Source organism: Medicago sativa, chromosome 3 (assembly GCF_051527215.1).
Source record: "Medicago sativa cultivar Bolivia chromosome 3, Bolivia_mono, whole genome shotgun sequence".
NCBI classification, from domain to species: Eukaryota; Viridiplantae; Streptophyta; class Magnoliopsida; order Fabales; family Fabaceae; genus Medicago; species Medicago sativa.
This window is the reverse complement of record NC_140751.1, coordinates 15,289,217-15,307,617: the sequence shown is the minus strand read 5'-3', so window position 1 is coordinate 15,307,617 and position 18,401 is coordinate 15,289,217. Positions and strand designations below refer to the sequence as shown.

At 34.0% G+C, this 18,401-nt stretch overlaps 1 protein-coding gene, 2 long non-coding RNA genes, 1 other non-coding gene and 1 pseudogene across 7 annotated transcripts; 4 read left to right on the top strand and 1 right to left on the bottom strand.

Annotated features, from left to right (window-relative positions):
* Positions 1-523: 523 nt before the first annotated feature.
* LOC146936039 (uncharacterized) lies at positions 524-2,707 on the bottom strand. Of its 2 annotated transcripts, none has more exons than XR_015030429.1 (5): positions 2,556-2,707; positions 2,029-2,444; positions 1,759-1,943; positions 1,550-1,638; positions 524-1,015 (listed from the first exon to the last, which is right to left on the bottom strand). It is a non-coding gene; the product is annotated as an uncharacterized LOC146936039 (long non-coding RNA). The 2 variants fall into 2 exon arrangements; XR_015030428.1 differs by having other exon boundaries at positions 1,550-1,633.
* Positions 2,708-5,242: 2,535 nt separating this feature from the next.
* Positions 5,243-10,985, top strand: LOC146936037 (uncharacterized). 2 transcript variants are annotated; one of them, XR_015030438.1, is made up of 5 exons: positions 5,243-5,340; positions 6,473-6,578; positions 8,747-8,944; positions 10,280-10,351; positions 10,966-10,985. It is a non-coding gene; the product is annotated as an uncharacterized LOC146936037 (long non-coding RNA). The 2 variants fall into 2 exon arrangements; XR_015030439.1 differs by lacking the exon at positions 5,243-5,340 and adding an exon at positions 6,169-6,211.
* TRNAD-GUC (transfer RNA aspartic acid (anticodon GUC)) lies at positions 9,918-9,991 on the top strand. Its single transcript has one exon. It is a non-coding gene; the product is annotated as a tRNA-Asp (tRNA).
* A 511-nt stretch (positions 10,986-11,496) lies between the features above and the next one.
* On the top strand, positions 11,497-14,991 carry LOC146936036 (uncharacterized). Its single transcript, XM_085749129.1, has 2 exons — positions 11,497-12,447; positions 14,986-14,991. Exons 1-2 carry the CDS (start codon positions 11,497-11,499, stop codon positions 14,989-14,991), a joined length of 957 nt encoding a protein of 318 aa, XP_085605255.1.
* Positions 14,992-15,327: 336 nt separating this feature from the next.
* On the top strand, positions 15,328-16,405 carry LOC146936035 (uncharacterized; annotated as a pseudogene). The gene is made up of 2 exons (XR_015030437.1): positions 15,328-16,174; positions 16,282-16,405. The product of XR_015030437.1 is annotated as an uncharacterized LOC146936035 (transcript).
* The last annotated feature ends 1,996 nt before the right edge of the window (positions 16,406-18,401 follow it).

The window sequence follows — 18,401 nt, the reverse complement described above, 5'->3', positions numbered from 1 at the left end:
ATATTTAGGATGAAAACAATTGAACCAATAAAGGAACCAATGATGTTTGAATTATGATTACATATTATCCAAAATTATAAAAAAGAGTGTTGTTGTTATAGAGTTAAGGTGATCTGTTAAAAGTGTGGATCATGAACACCAAATCTTTATTTGGGAACGACTTGAACGTGCATATTTTTAGGTTGGCTTCTCTAGATCAAAAATTAGCTTATCACCTACCTCTAACATATGTTCTCAGCAAAAGTTGAACCATTGGCCGCCTAAGTATTTTTCGCAACTTGCTCTCTTTGTCGTTATCAAGCGACACTTATACCTTTTTTGAGCTTGTTTGTCGATGAGTGTGATTGTTTTGCGTGTTCCTTTTACAAATGTCCTTGATATCTCATTTGGGAAGTGCTAGGTACAAAACAAAGTGCAGTGTTAATTAGATGTTATATATAAGTACATTTCTAAAATATTTACCAAAGCATTATAAAGATTTGCTGTAGAAAAAGAGCATGTTCTATTTTGTTCAAGAGATTATGAAAACAACATTATAATTAACATGATACTAATTGGAACCAATGAAGGAACCAGCAATGTGCAGATTAACTTTACATAATAGTTAGGTTTATAAAAGAGACTGCAAGTGTCAAAGACTAACCAAAAAGGGATTTTTGTCATTATTTACATCAGACAAAATGAAAAGAACAAATGACATCCCAAAGTCAAGATAGTTTACAATTACAGTCCAAAGCGATGCGTCAAAATAGTAGAAGTTCAAATAGTTCAGCGGCAAAGATCTACTTTGGAACAACTTGAACGTGCAAGTTCTTCGGCGACTTTTCGAGACAAAAGATGAGCTTACCACCTTCTTCCATCACACGTTCTCTGCAGAAATTGAACCACTGCCCACCCAAGTATTTTTCATAGCTTGCCCTTTCGGCGGTAATGAGGCGACACTTATACTTTCTCTGTGTCTAGTCATCAATGAGAGTGATTGTTTTGCGCTTCCTTTCATAATTGTTCTGGACACCTCGTTTGGGAAATACAAACAGGGAAATAACAACAATATTAGTCTAATGCATATTAACACGGATAACATGTATGCGAATATAGTTACATATAATTTATAAAATAAAGGTAGCTTAACTGATTTTAAGCTAAAGAAAATGTATCACGACTTCTAATTTATCTTCCTATTATTTTCCTATAAAGTCTAGATAAATGCATGTATGTGCATTATATAAACCCCGTTGACCAATTAACATTGTTGAAACAAATGGAAATTAAGCATCACTCCTGCATGTGAATCTATAGCTAGCACCATTTGACATTGATGTCTTCAAACATTTGGTGCAACTCTCATAATACCATTCAAACTGGTTAGGATTGAATTTAGTTGTTTTCCAAATAGTGATGCAATATGTATACTAACACAAATTATGCACATGAAATAAAGAATAATGCAATATGTATTTTTAATTTGTGCGTAAAAAAACTCAAAGCATGTTCGTGCATAAAAAAAGTTGACCATGACTAAGTTTATAAATTCAGCAATTGGCCTAACCTGAGACAGATTGGAAAAATCGTTGTACGAAGTACGTTGAGAAGAAGCCGAACTCTAACTTAAGTTCTGACTGATACTTTGACTCTGAGCTTGAGAAGTGTTAAGGTCACGACAACAATTCAAGAAACATGGTCAAAAAACAATCAAATCAGACTGTGAAATAATAAGTTACTCTAACACTGTATTATGAAATCATAATGCAAACTTACTAAGTCTTAAACTTCTCAACAACCGGATAATGTAGGTTGATAAGCATCCTCGAACCTAACCAATTGTTACATATATTTGTGTTGTCATTGACTACAAAGTGGAAGCAAAGAACTCAAGGTAAATAGATGGTAAATGATCAAGCTTCGGAGTATTTTCCCATAGTGTTACATCAACTATATTCTCACTGCATAAGAAAAGACATCATTCGGGTCATTATCAAACTTATACAAAATTCTATCATCTGATGTTGACAAATTAGAAAATAATACCTTTTATCTTTCAACACAATGTTCGTACACAGTTTCTTTCCAGTCTCAATTGGTGTTGTCTTGACAATCTCACAAAGAAGCCCGATGATTTCTTAAAAAAATATTACATCTATAAGAACATTATAATCGGTGAAAACAAAGAAATAAATTAAAGCACATAACTATATCATATAAAACGTCAGTTTTGAATTTTCCATCTTGAATTTCCTTAAATGACTTAAAGTGAAATTCATGAGTAAGAACGTTACATACTTCTGCACCTTTGTACCAGAACCAAAAACAACCTTAAAGAGATTAAATGCAATGCCATTATCAAACACATGACAATTATACAAAGTATAAGTCTTGTTTTCCTCGATCAAAGCCTTCCAATGCTCCAATTCTCTATATCGAGTTATTACATGAACTCGATCACCCTAAATCCGAGAAATAAACCAAAAAATATAAATAAATCAAAATGTACACTAATAAGTAACATTGATAAATCATAAAGGAAATTACAACAAATCTTAACTAACTCATCTAACCTTTGCATCACAAATAATGAGCTTCATATGTTGATTCTCATTACTACCATTCACAATCTAAGAATCCAGCACTCCAAATCCTATTTTCCAAATGTCCAAATCATTTTTGAGATCCTTGATGTAGTCATAATCCCTTGACATTGAAAGTCCTACATAGAAATACAATAATACATCATTTAATTTTATTCTCTTTGTTCATTCTGATATCGAAAGAAGCTAACATATTTCTATGTGTCCTACATAAATCAAAATGCAGAATCGTGAAAAAAGGAAGAAAACCACCTATGATGAAGCAACAACTAAAACAGTGTTGAAAAATGAACCCCTCAAGCCATAAAAATCAATCAACTCAAGTTATGTATGATCTCAGAACCATGAAAAAAGGAAGAAAATGACCTCTTATGAAGAAGAAAGTGAAACAGTGTTCCTAGCTGAACTTAGATACCGTTTGGCCAAGGTTTTTTACGGTCTAAAAGTTACTTCAAAACAAAGTTAAAAAAAGGCTTTTAAGAAAGAAGCTAAAGTTTTTGATTTCTTTGTTTTTTTAGTTTTAAAGCTATTTTTAAGTTAAATGTTGTTTGACAAAATATGTATAAACTTTGATTTTTTTTATGGTGTCCGGCGTTCGAACCTCAGACTTGGCATATATTTATGCATTGTTCCAATCATCTGAGCTAAACTCATGAGGACAAAACTTTGAATTTATTATGAATTAACATAATAAATAAAAAATGTTCAAAATATTTTCTGAAGGCAAAAAATGTTAAAAAATAAAAGTTTTTTTTTTTTACAAATATTATATTTACTCAATAACGTTTATTTTGTGTAACATGAATACAAATATGTATCATCATATAAATGACTTGTTAAATTTTTGATTAGGAGAAACAATTTAAGGAGCCTGAAATAATAACATAAATAATATCAAAATAGCTGGTTTTTTCTATTTCAATTATACTCTATAACAAATTTCATTATAAGAATACCATATTTTTGGTGTCTTTCAAAAAGATAAAAATTTATATTATATGATATTATATTTGTTACATTGTTGGTGTCATGGAAACATATATGTTTAGTTTTTTTGAATAATAAAAACATATGCATATATAGTTTGTTACAATATAAAGGTGCAATATATATATATATATATATATATATATATATATATATAAGTATAATTTTTCTAGTCATCTAGACCTTTTTTGAAGAAAAGACATCTATAATTTTACTTTTAATTAAAATCAAAATTTTATAAAAATAATCATACGCATTATGCAACGCCAAAAAAAATTATACGCAATAGTGTAACAAAAAAACAAACACACATAAAGTATTACTCTAAGCGCTAATATGTGTGTGTGTGTGTGTATTTGCGAGGTTGAACAAAGAAAATAAAAATATTTGGTATCATTAAATGACAACGTGAATAAAAATATTTGTGAGGTTGTGATGATTAAACGATATTGAAATTAAATATATAAGTGATAAAAAAGATAATAAAATTCCTTTGAGAAAAAGGTAATAAAATTAAATGGAACCTCCTTAAAAAAAATTAAATGGAACGATTCCAAAAAAAATAAATGGAAGAAAAAACATATTGAAATATAATATTAAAAAATAAAAGAAAAGGTTCCCAACGTGAATTGAACAGAGATTCTTGTGAAATAAATTATCAAGAAGTAGATTTTTGAAGTAGCATTCAACAACTTTTGGTCAAAACTCATTCAATTCAATTTTATGCATTGAAAAAAAGTACATTTTTTAGTAAGTACTTAATTGATATTGTATTTAGCCAACTTCTCCTTAAAAATGTAGAGAAATTGAAAGAAAAAAACTAGGTCAAACGGTATATTAATCTCCCACAACGGCAGTGTAGAAACAACTGAATTTGGGAGAAAAAATTGGAAAATAGTTAAAAATAAAAAAATTCGAAAATAGTTAAAAGTTTTTAAAAATATAAAAATTGGAAAATAGTTAAAAAAAAATCGATGAGGTAGCACTCAACCAAGCAACACTAAAAAAAATTATATGCATTAGCCTAACAAAAAAACAGACAGAGAAACATAAACTATTACTCTAAACGTTAATATGTGTGTGTATATATTCGCGATGTTGAAGAAAGGAAATAAAAATATTTTGTATCATTAAATGACAGCGTGAATAAAAATATTTGTGAGGTTGTGATGATTAAACGATATTGAAATTAAATATACAAGTGATAAAAAGATAATAAAATTTCTTTGAAAAAAAGATAATAAAATTAAATGGAACCTCCTTAAAAAATTAAATGGAACGGTTCAAAAAAAAAGTTAAATGGAAAAAAAAATATTGAAATATAATATTAAAAAATAAAAAGAAAATGTTCCCAGCGTGAGTTGAAAAGAGGTGCTTGTGAAATAAATTGTTGAGAAGTAGTTTTTTAAAGTAACATTCAACAACTTTTGGCCAAAGCTCATTCCATTCAATTTTATGCATTCAAAAAAATTACTTTTTTTTAGTAAGTACTTAATTGATACTGTGTTTGACCTAACTTCTCCTTAAAAATGTAGAGAAGTTGGAAAAAAAAACCGGGTCAAGCGATATCTTAATCTCCTACAACGGCAATGTAGAAGCAACTGAATTTGGGAGAAAAAATTGTAAAATAGTTAAAAGTTATTAAAAATATAAAAATTATAAAATAATTTTAAAAAATTGTGTAATTTTCTTCACATGTGAAACTGATTTGCAATGGTTTTGCTTTATGTCACAAGGTTTTTGGTATCAGAAGAAGATACTTAAAAAGGTTAGTTTATTAAGCATTGTCATTGAGAACTGTGATTTTCCTGTTGTGGCTTTAACATATTTGAAATGAGTTTTCTTTGTGTAGACCTGAAAATTTTCTCGAATTTTGATGACTTTGGTTGATGAATCCAAAAAATTTAGATGAGATGTAAATTTGAGATTCTTTATGAGTGTTGATGTTTTTATAGCAAGAAATTTTCAAGTGTTTGTTGGATACTTGCCGAAAATTTGATCGATTTTTAATGACTTTGGTTGATCATTCTTAAAATTTTAGATGAGGTGAAAAATATGTTACTTGGGATATGCTATTTAATTTGTTGTTGTTTGATCTTTCATGAGGTTTCGCTTTCGGACTATTGATGGTTGTGCATTTCATCTCAGTCGATCATTTGTAGAGAATAATTTGAGTTTCTTTGCATAATGTGTTGTTTTGATAAAAAGGAAGCAATTAGATATTTTGAAAATGTGATCATAATCGTGGATTTAGAAGAGTGTAAATCAATGTGATTGCTGAGCTTAAATAAGGATTTGTCATTGTCAATCTTTGCAATTCTCAGTTATTATTTCTCCTATGAACCTTCCTACACAAAATCCTAATTTGAATGTTGTTACTATTGGAGTCATGTAATTGAATAAAAAGAGAATGCTCAGTACATATCTCTTTACATATCTCCATTTTTGCCGGCCAAGTTTTTATGAATCAGTTTCATAGACCTGTTATTCTGAGGTAGTGAACAAACCTCTCCTTGTATGTGCAACTGAAACTCAATGCAGCTTATGATATTGGTGGATGATGCTGGTGATGGACTTATATTTTTCCTTGATTATTTTTCAGGAAAGATGTTATTTTTTGGTCTAAGTTTATCATTTTGGTATGTTTTTTGTTGTGGTTATGTTTTAGCCTTTGGAATCCTTTTTTTATGAGTTAAACAAATGCATGCATGTGGGTTCTGATATAGGTTATCATCATTGAATCTTCTGTGATAATTGATGAGACAGAAAATTGATAATTGATTGCTCAACACTAATTTCAATAACTTTCTCTGAATTTGGTTGCTTTAGTGGTTTTTGCAGTTTTTGTTTTGTTTCTATTTTCTTATGATATAAAGTGATTTTGCTATTTGTGGATTTAGTTTCTGTTAAATTGGGGAGACTATCAATTGGAGGAGCAAAACAGGCTCGAAATGGAATTGAGGATGTGTTGTCATCTGTAGAAGGAGGAAAGCATGATTATGATTGGTATGAATGATTTATCTATACTTAATTCATCATTATCTATTATTAGTAGATTGAATTTGGCCAAAATAAGGAAGAGGGAAAGAAATAGATGTTTGTTTTTATGTGCATTATTAGCAGTTTCCCTTAGAAAAGGTTATGTCATTTTAGATCATTCCTAGATCTAGAATTAATTGCAGATAACTACTTATGATGTTACACATAACCAATTGAACAATTCAATTATATTTGAGTTACAATATTTTAGTTGATGGGTTACTATTTGAAATGAGGAAATGCAACTCTAAATAGTTCGAGTTATTAATTATTGTGCGCGTGCACACTCACAAATGAAAATAAAACTACTATTGGTAGATTAGTTTGTAATTATAATCACTGATTCTATGTTGCTAGGCTCCTTACTCCCCCGGGGAGCCCGGTTCTTCCATCATCATAAAATGAACCACAATCAACCTTGGCGCCTAGAAGAAGAAGTTTGAGTTCATCAACTTCTACTGCTAAGGCCTCAAGGGTATGTGCGGTCCTCTCATAGTTTATAAATCCATATCCTTTCTTTAAAAAAAATCCATATATGTTACTGGTATCCATGCTTACATATTGGTTCTGATGAGTGATGAGAGAAAAGGCCATGAAAATGTATATATGTTTGTAATTCACCAGTTAGTACCTTTGAGCTTTGGAGGAACTAATTCATAATATATTCATTGACATGTTGAAAATGATGTGCTAGGTGCCGTGAGTTTAACTTCTTAATCATGTTTGTTTTGTTGGAACAAAATGTGTTTAACAATGAACCTTAAAAAGTTTTGATGATAACAAGGTATTAAAAATTGTAAATTGGACTAGCTAATATTTGTTCAAGTGTACAGGACCACAATTAAAAAGTTACATCATTTATTGGTTCTGAATGAGAAAATAAAGAGCAAAAGGAATCAACAAAATTGAAGCTTAGTGCTCCTGAAGGCAACTCGCTCTTGAAGAGAAAAAGCGCTCCTGAAGTAAAGCTGCTCCTGAAGTTAGTAAAGTGCTTCTGAAGACAAGAGGTCCAGAAGCCACATCATCAGAAGTTGCGTTATCAGAAGCTGTATCATCAGAAGCTGCCTCATCAGAAGTCATTTCACCAGAAGCTGAAGTTTAACTGAATTTGAGAAATTCAAGGATTCAAGAGTTGTGTCATGGATCGAAATTCATCAAAGGACAACAAAAGATCAGTGGAATTTTGCAACGGTCATTTCAAAGGTGTTTGAAGGCATGTGCTTGCAATTTTGGACGAAAGCGTTGACATTGTACTGTGTACGAACTGTACAACCACCTTCTCCACTACTCTATTTTGTGTCCACGCTACAAGACAAGAAAACAGCTCCAGAATACGGCTTCGCCTGCATAGATGTTCCTTTGGATAAGGAATGGATTTCAAATTGGTTCTTCATAGGACAACAACCAAATCAGGCAGAAGATCATTGGTGAAACATCAAGCTTCAACAACGACTCTTTGATGTCCTGGCAATTTCACAACGTCTCTTTCACACCTCTATATAAAGGAGTGAAGACTTAGAGTTTTGGTAATGCTAGAACGTTAATGCTGAAAGCTAGACTCACAACATTACAAGTGCCAAACCTCTGCTGAAATTGTTCTGCATTCACTTAGAATTTCTGTGTCTCAAAGTCATATCTTAGAAATTCTTAAGTCATTGAGTCTGTATCTGATTTGTATTGTGAGCACCTCTGATTGTATATCAAGTGTTCAACCTTAAACAATTTTCTGTGTAATTTTGTTTAGTTAGAAGTCTCTTGCAGTTGTGCTTGAGCAGAGAAGTCTCTTGATTGTGTTCTTGAGCAAAGGAAGACTCTTGCAAAGTGTGCTTGGGCAAAGGATGCCTCTTGCAGGTGTGCTTGAGCAATTGTAATCAGATATTACTCTTAGTGAAATCTCCTTGGAAGTGCAAGTGGGACTGGACTACTTCCGGTTTGTGGAAGGAACCAGTATAATAGCTTTGTGTCGTTCTTCTTCTCTCTCTGTTTTATTCCGCTGCATTTAGATTCTGATTACCACTTCAGAAGCTATTTCACTTAGCTTCTGACCAGTGTGTTCAGTTTTTAGGAGAAACGAAGAATTTTCCAAAACACAATTCAACCCCCCTTCTTGTGTTTTTCTCACCTTCATGTTTCAGCTTTCGGTGTCACAATATGAGAGCAACAATCACTCTAATTAACCAGGAAGAAGCAGTTCAGTGACTCTCTTTTATCTCCACGTCACACTCTCAGTATAACAACACAACAACAACTATTCTTCAAACAGATCCTCCTCTACATATATTCTTAACACAAGCTCAGCCTCAGTTTCATCTTGCATTAGGCCATCTTCCCCGGTAACTTCTTTTCTACAAGTGCTTATTTTCCAAATATCTTTGCTCATTTATAAATTTTATATGGGATATCCTCCCCTTCCAACTAAAATATAAAATTTATATATGACTTTTTTGATCCTGTGAAATCCGACCCGAAGGTCCCTCCATACCAACGTGGAATTGGCAAATGAAAGAGATTTTTTCTTTGGAGAGAGAGATTAGCTCGATTGAATTTTTAAGTTTTGATTATCTATTCTTATTGTATGACAATGAGGCATCTGGTAACATTATATGATAACTTGAGGCTCTGCTGAGACTTCACTTATCATATTAGTTTGCTGAACTGAGATATGATATGATGAATTTACATGTTCCTTGCAAGCAAATATTGAGACCATACTCTATTGGCACATATCATGTGATATCCTAAGATTTATTTGCCTCATCTGTTACCATCATATGATAACTTGAGGCTCTACTGAGACCTTATCATATTAGTTTGCTGAACTGAGATATGATATGATGAATTTACAAGTTACTTGCAAGTAAATATTGATACCATACTTTATTGGCACATATCATGTAATATCCTCAGATTTATTTACCTTTGGAAGTAACCAAATGTCCATAATTACTATGTTAAGATTTTAATGATTTTTTTTATACATGATCATCATGGTTAGCATTCAATGAAGGCAGTTTGTTTAATTAGTAATCTAGCTTATTCTTTTAACTGTTATTCATTGTGTTCATGATTCGCTTTATACTGTAAAGGAGTGAAGATTTTTGCTACTCACAGTTTATGAATGCATTGTGACTGTTAATCCTGGTGAAGAATACAGAAGCTCAAGTTATTGAGCATGATCATAATCACATTAATCAACAAATATCAGTTCTTTTTCTGATAAAGACTTCTTTCCTAATGAATAATGAAGAGAAATTAAAGATAATATCTAATCTAAGAATTTTTAGGATGTACACTTAATTTATTCTTGGGATTGTAGTTCAATCGGTCAGAGCACTGCCCTGTCAAGGCAGAAGCTGCGGGTTCGAGCCCCGTCAGTCCCGACTTAGGATCCGATGAAGTTCTGTCTGTTATTATACCTCTTGACTGTATTTTTCACTGTGGAGGAAACTTGTCTCTAATTTGTTTTTTATCACTTCATAGGAAAATTGAAGGATGGACCTTTCAATATAAGATATGGGTGGTTCCATTTCTGTCTGGGTTCTTAAAGCCGTAATTACTGTACACTATTAACCATGTATTAATCAAGAAAATAACGCAGTCTTCTTTTCACCTTTGCTTATATTTCTGAAGTTATTTACTGCTATTTCATTTTATAATTTTTTTTGCAGAATATGCAGAGGGGTAGTCAGCCCATACCCTGCAGTACATTCAATAACGACGGTTTCATATATGCTTACGCGGTATGCTTCATATTAATGTTTTAAAAACCGTAGTTATTTACTTTCTATGCAGTTTTTTGTTATATTTTGTTTCTTCGTTTACTATAAACAAATAACCAAGTAAAGAGAAATCATATGTATTGTTGGGTTCACAGTTTCTTACAGTTGGATCATCGAAGTAATTTCAAACCCTTCATACTTATCGATGGATCTCATTTCGCAGAAACATCATGTTTAGACAGTTATTTATAATTGAGTTGCCTAAATCCATTTGTCACTTGGATTAGATATTTGAGCCTTGAGGGTTAAACTGTTAATTTTATGCATATGAAATAGATGTTTTAAAAACAAAATAATAATTTGCTTGCTATTTTATGGACCTGCTGATATGTGCCTTCAATTCAGTTACCATAATTTGACTCTGAAACAACTTTTACATTGTCTACAAGTTTGTTATGATTGGAGCAAAGGTGCAGAAAATCACAATCCAACTACTGCAAAGAACTACATTTATTTGCACATACCACAGGACACACACACACACACACATGTGCATACTTGAGTTTAAATTGTTGATGGATCTTCCAATACACAAAAATCCATATACCAAAAATATCCACTGATATTTTTTGAAGCATTTGCTATTGAGAGGCATCATTGTGGATAAGGAGTGGAAGAAAGATATTGTGGATGTTAAAAGGATAGGAGATCGGATTATAGCCTTAAAGTGTGTAGTGGAACAAGACACCTTTAACGTAATTAGCGGTTATGCACCTCAGGTAGGATTAGAAGAACACCTTAAAGTAAAGTTTTGGGAGGAGCTAGAAGGATTAATTCAGGATATTCCATTAGGAGAAAAGATTTTTCTAGGAGGGGATTTGAATGGGCATGTAGGGAGGGTTTCGAGAGGTTTCGAGGGCGTGCATGGGGGGTATGGTCTTGGGGGGGTAAATGCGGAGGGAAATTCCATCTTAGATTTTTCATCGGATTTTGATCTTACAATAGCAAATACGTGTTTTAGGAAAAGAGAGGAGCATCTCATCACTTACAAGAGTGGGGCCTCTTGTTCTCAGATCAATTTCTTTCTCATTAGGAAAACAGACAGGAAGATCTATTTAGACTGTAAAGTCATACATGGAGAGGGCTTAACTACCCAACATAGAGTAATGGTGATGGATGTAAGGGTTAAGAGGAGGGCAAAGAGAAGAGACCGTAGCGGGGCTCCGCGAATCAAGTGGTGGCATTTAAAGGGTGACAAACAAAGGATATTCCAACACAAGATATTAGAGGGAGGTTTCAGGCAACCACATGGAAGCGCTAATGATATGTGGGAGAGGATGGCTCATGAGATTAAGAAGATGGCAAAAGAGACGTTGGGAGAATCTAGAGGTTTTGGACCTAGGGGTAAAGAATCTTGGTGGTGGAATGACAGTGTTCAGAGTAAAGTTAGGATCAAGAGAGATTGTTTTAGAGATTGGTCTAAGTGTAAAAATGCCGAAACTTGGGATAAATATAAGATAGCTAGGAAAGAGGCTATGAAGGCGGTGAGCAAAGCGAGAACTCAAGCATTTGAAGGATTATACCAATCTTTAGGTACCAAGGAGGGGGAGAAATCTATATACAAGCTTGCGAAGGGACGAGAACGAAAGACAAGAGACCTGGACCAAGTGAAGTGTATTAAGGATGAAGAGGGTAGAGTTTTGGTGCAAGAGAGAGATATTAAGGATAGATGGAAGAAGTATTTCAACAACTTATTTAATGAAGGATATGAGATCTTACCAGACTCTAACAGGTTAGACATCAGAGAGGAGGACCGGAACTATACTTATTATCGTCGGATTCAGGAGCACGAGGTGAAAGAAGCGTTGAAAAGGATGACTAATGGCAAGGCAGTTGGGCCGGACAACATACCTATCGAAGTGTGGAAAAGTCTTGGCGATAGAGGAATTGGGTGGCTCACAAAACTTTTCAACGAGATTATGAGGACGAACAAAATGCCAGATGAGTGGAGAAGAAACATCTTAATTCCAATCTATAAGAACAAGGGGGATATACAAGATTGCGCGAATTATAGGGGAATTAAGCTAATGAGTCATACCATGAAGTTATGGGAAAGGGTAATTGAGCGAAGACTAAGAAAAGAGACTCACATTACGGATAACCAATTTGGTTTTATGCCTGGGAGGTCGACTATGGAAGCGATCTACTTACTTCGACGCGTGATGGAGCGATATCGGAGGGATAAAAAAGACTTGCACTTAGTTTTCATTGATTTGGAGAAGGCGTATGATAGAGTACCTAAAGAGATTTTGTGGAAAGCCCTGGAGAAGAAAGGGGTGAGGATTGCCTATATTAGAGCTATCCAGGATATGTATGAGGGGGCTTCGACTAGTGTGAGGACGCAAGATGGGGATACCGGAGATTTTCCCATAACAATAGGATTGCACCAAGGGTCAACCCTAAATCCTTATCTTTTTACTTTAGTTTTGGATGTACTGACGGAACACATCCAAGATTTAGCACCGAGATGTATGCTTTTGCAGATGATGTAGTCTTGCTTGGTGAGTCGAGGGAGGAGTTAAACGGGAGGCTAGAGACTTGGAGGCAAGCCTTAGAAGCGTCTGGTTTCCGCCTGAGTAGAAAAAAGACGGAGTATATGGAATGTAACTTCAGTAAAAGGAGAAATGGGTCTACCTTAGAGGTGAAAGTTGGAGATCATATCATACCCTAAGTTACACGGTTTAGATATCTTGGGTCCATAGTACAAAATGACGGAGAAATAGAAGCTGATGTACATCATCGTATTCAAGCTGGGTGGTTGAAATGAAGAAGAGCCTCAGGTGTTTTGTGCGATAAGAAAGTACCACTTAAGATGAAAGGAAAGTTCTATCGGACAGCAGTCAGACCGGCAATGTTGTATGGTACGGAGTGTTGGGCGGTTAAGAGCCAACACAAGAGTAATGTAAGCGTAGCGGAGATGAGGATGTTGCGTTGGATGAGTGGTAAGACTATACATGATAGGATTAGGAATGACATCATTAGAGAGAGTGGGGGTAGCACCTATAGTAGAAAAGTTGGTAGAAAATAGGCTTAGATGGTTTGGACATGTAGAGAGAAGACCCATAGAAAGTCATGTTAAAAGAGGTAGAGGAAGACCTAAGAAAACCATTAGAGAAACCATTAGAAAAAATTTAGAGGTCAATGAGTTGGATCCAAATATGGTCTTTGATAGAACATTATGGCATCATTTGATCCATGTAGCCGACCCCACTTAGTGGGATAAGGCTTGGTTGTTGTTGTTGTTGTATTTGCTATTGAGAGGCGGGTGAAAGAGAAAAGTAAGTGGTTTATATCACTGAGATGTTGGATTTTATGGATAACTTTAATTACGTTGATATATAAAATATAATATCAATTATTATATTTGTTAATGCACTTGGTTAAATAAATATAATGAATATTTGTATTGGGCTTAATTGTGAATGACCCGTGATGGGTTGGACCATTCTTTAAGTTAGCCTGTTGAGAGGTCTCTACCCTCGTCTGGTGGATATATATAACCTGACTATCCCATTAGGTCAGTTATCATCTGAGCCGTTATTCCATCAGCAAGAGGGCAGTTACAACTTCTCTATCAACCGTTCAAGAAGAATCAATGGATCCAACAATGACAGGTACATGTTTATATGCTTTATCGATAATTTTCTATTCATTCAATATGCCATGTTTTGTGTTTAAAACAACGTAAATTTCATCAATTGGTATCAGAGCCAATTAGACACATCGTACGGTTATTGTTTTGAATGGAACGATTTCATATATTATTAATTTTCATTGTACCTACTCTGTTGATATATGTGGATGCATGTGATTCCAATTTATCATTATTCATATGCTGTACGACTTCTGTTCCTTATACAGTACGATTATTTTTTATTTTGTTTAGATATATGATTCAAGAAAGCATGTTTTCACATATATTAATTTTCGATGGATAAACTCTCCTGTTTGCGATTGAATGTATCTGTTTTCCATGTAAATTGATCTGTTCATCGTTCAATAATTTGCTTTTTCAAATTCAATGAAAACCTAATTTTTATTTGTATTTTGGTTCGATGTTTTCATGAAATTGATTTTGAAAAATTGTTTGTTATTGTCTCACGATTAAAACCCTATAAAAATCGTTGATTTTCGATGGCTAAAACGGTAGATTCAACCGGGTACGATTACGGGTCGTTTTGACCCGTTTAAGTGAAATCCGGGTGAAAAAGATGATTCAAAAAAAAAAAAAGGGACAATTTTTAGCACGTGATTTTCTTCTGTATTACTTGCTGACTGCACACGTGTGTGACACACACACTTACTTAGAAGTAGGTCCCATATTTTTTTTTATATGGCCTGTCGTGGTCAATTTTAGACTGTCCTATATTATATCAAATACTTAATTTTTTTTTATTGCTTAAGCTAATTTGGGACATTTAACTTCATAATTGATAATTATTCTATAACAACTAATTTATTCATAGTAATAGTAATTACATCCTATCGATGTATTATTGTTAATATGAATTTGGTATAACTTTAAGTTACATGTGTAGTTGTATTCTCACCCATCGTGAGACCAACTATGTGAATTTTGTTGTTTTTGATTGTAGAATTAATTTATTAACGAAGTTAATTATTTACGTTAGTAGTAATTACATCCTATCGGTGTGTTATTATTGATGTAAATTTTGTTTATTAGTAGTTATGATCTATATTATATTAATAATAATTACATCCTATCGATGTATTATTATTAGTGTAATTATTGTGGCACAATATCTTGTTTATTTTATGCTTATTATATTCAAATATCCTATCGATATTGAAATATTTTGTGCTATAAGCTTTGGTTATTATTGTACTTTGTGATATAAGATCATAATGATGTAGAGTTTTTCACTAAGATAATTTTGACTGCATATATGTGGAATCATTTTTTGTATAATTTTTTTATGATTCCTTATTGTTCAATGACAGTCTCTTTTCCTAGCTCTGTGAAAACTCTTAATGGGACAAACTATGAGGACTGGAAAGATTCTCTGGATCTTTACTTAGTTATTAATAACTTTGACTTATCTTTAAGAACTGATAAGCCTGCTGCCCTTACCAATGCATCTACTGATACCCAGAAAGCCTTTTATGAAAAGTGGGAAACCTCCAATAGGGTGTGTCTTAAGGTCATAACTTATACCATGGAGAAGTCCATTAGGCAAAGCATTCCAGAAAGTGACAATGCTAAAGATTATCTGAAGTCAATAAGTGAAAAGTTCACCCGCTTTGACAAAGCCAAGAAAAGTGAGTATTTATCATTGTTTGACAAGACAAAGTATGATGGTACAAGCGGTGTGCGAGAGCATATTATGAAACTGATGCACTACTACAATAAGCTGAAGGATCTCAAGGTCGAGATTGGTGAAACTACTTTGATCTGGAGGGTCCTTGAATCTTTGCCTCCACAGTTTGACGTTATGAGGACCTCTTATAATACCCAGAAAGCTGAATAGACTATAGATGAGATGATTGCTATAGTAGTTCAAGAGGAGGATTCTCTCAAGAAAAGTAAATCTCATAGTGTTAACCTTGCTGCTTCCACCTCTAGCACAAAGGATGTCAAGAAAAATCACCACAAAGGAAAGTATCATCATGATGACAAGAAAAAGGGGAAAGCAATGCATCACTTGGAGCCTAATAAGAAACCTTTTAAGTCAACCTTCTTTAAAGGAGAATGCAAGTATTGCAAGAAGTTTGGTCATAAGATGGTTGATTGTCTTATTTTGAAAAAGAAAAATGAGAAGCAAGGTACACCCCTAATTCTAGCTTGCCTTGAATCTAATGTTGTAGATGTCCCTTCCAATACTTGGTGGTTAGATTCAGGTGCAACTATTCATGTTGTGAATTCTTTGCAGGGGTTCACAAGGCTGAGGAAACCAAGTGATGCTGAGGCAAAGGTCATAGTGGGAGATGGAGCTGGAGTACCCGTAGTAGAAATAGGAGTTGTTTCTTTACTTTTACCTTCTGGACACAATTTAATTTTGAAATATGATGTTTATGTACCTTCTATGAGAAGGAATTTAATTTCTGTTTCGGCATTGGATAAATGTGGTTACACTTTTGCTTTTGGTAATGGAAAACTTGATGTTCGTTTTAATTCCAATATTGTTGGTTCTGGAATTTTATGTGATGGATTATATTTGCTAAATGTCGATGAAATGTGTGCTAATTCCGTTGTTGGGACTAAGCGTAATAGGAGGGATGAGAGTTCTTCGATGTTGTGGCATAGACGTTTAGGACACATTTCTAGGCCTCGTATTGAAAGACTAATTAAGGATGGGATTCTCCCTAATCTTGACTTCTCTGATTTTGAAACTTGTGTTGATTGCCTAAAAGGGAAATTCACCGCCAAGACTAAGAATAAGAAAGCAAATAGATGTGATGATGTGTTGCAGTTGATTCACACGGACATGTGTGGTCCCATTACACCTACTGCTATGGGTGGATACAAGTATTTTATCACTTTCATAGACGACTTCTCTAGATTTGGGTGGATAGATCTTTTGCAAGATAAGTCTAGTTCTTTGAGTGCATTCAAATCTTTCAAAGCTGTTGTCGAATTGAAAACTGGAAAAAGAGTTAAATGTGTGAAGTCTGACAGAGGAGGAGAATATTATGGTAGATATGACGAGACTGGAAGAAATCCAGGACCATTTGCTAGATTTTTAGATGAATGTGGGATTGAAGCTCAATACACTATGCCAGGCACTCCTCAACAAAATGGAGTTGCAGAGAGACGTAACCGCACACTTATGGACATGGTGAGGTGCATGCTTAGCCATTCTTCATTGCCTGATTTTCTTTGGGGAGATGCCTTAAGGACTGCTGTCTATATTCTTAATCAAGTTCCTAGCAAGTCTGTGCTGAAAACTCCTTATGAGCTTTTGATGGGTAAGAAGCCAAGTTTAAAACATTTTCATATGTGGGGTTGTAAAGCAGAAGTTAGACCTTATAATCCTGAACAAAAGAAACTTGATCTGAAGACTATTAGTGGTTTCTTTATTGGTTATAGTGTGGGTTCCAGAGGTTGCAGATTTTATTGTCCTTCTCATTCTACACGAGTTATGAATCTGACCGAGCATTTTTCTTTGAGGATAACTTAGATAGTGGGGTCTCTACGCCACGACCAGTTACTCTTGAAGAAGACCGTTCTTTTCTTCCCACACCAGTATTTTCTCTTCCCATAGATAACGTGGTTCCAGTTACTCAAGGAGATGATATACCACCACTGCAGGTTGAAAACCATAATGATATTCCAGAGCCTATTGATGTTGATGAACCGGGTGATTTAGCTGAAGTAGTTCCATTGAGACGATCTCAGAGAGTACGTAAGTCTCCAATATCAGATGATTTTGTTGTATATCTTCAAGAGCACGAGTTTGATCTTCATGATGATGATGATGATCCTACTACTTTTAATGAAGCAATCTCTTGCTCTCATGCCTCTGATTGGTTAAAGGCCATGCATGATGAATTATCTTCTATGTCTCATAATGATGTCTGGGATCTCACAGAGTTACCAGTTGGTTGCAAGGCTGTTGGATGCAAATGGGTCTTCAAAACCAAACGTCATCCAGATGGTAAAATTGAAAGATACAAAGCCAGATTAGTAGCAAAAGGCTACAGTCAAAGAGAAGGGATTGATTATAAAGAGACTTTCTCACCTGTCTCCACCAAGGATGCTTTTCGAGTTATTATGGCTTTGGTTGCACATTTTAATTTGAAACTTCACCAGATGGACGTGAAGACTGCCTTCTTAAATGGAGATCTTGTTGAAGATGTTTACATGGTTCAACCTGAAGGTTTTGTTGAAGCAGGAAAAGAAAACTTAGTGTGTAAGCTGAAGAAATCCATTTATGGATTAAAGCAGGCTTCTAGGCAATGGTATTTGAAGTTTGACCAAGTTGTCACTTCTTTTGGTTTTAATGAAAACGCCTCAGATCAGTGCATTTATTTGAAGACTAGTGGGAGCAAT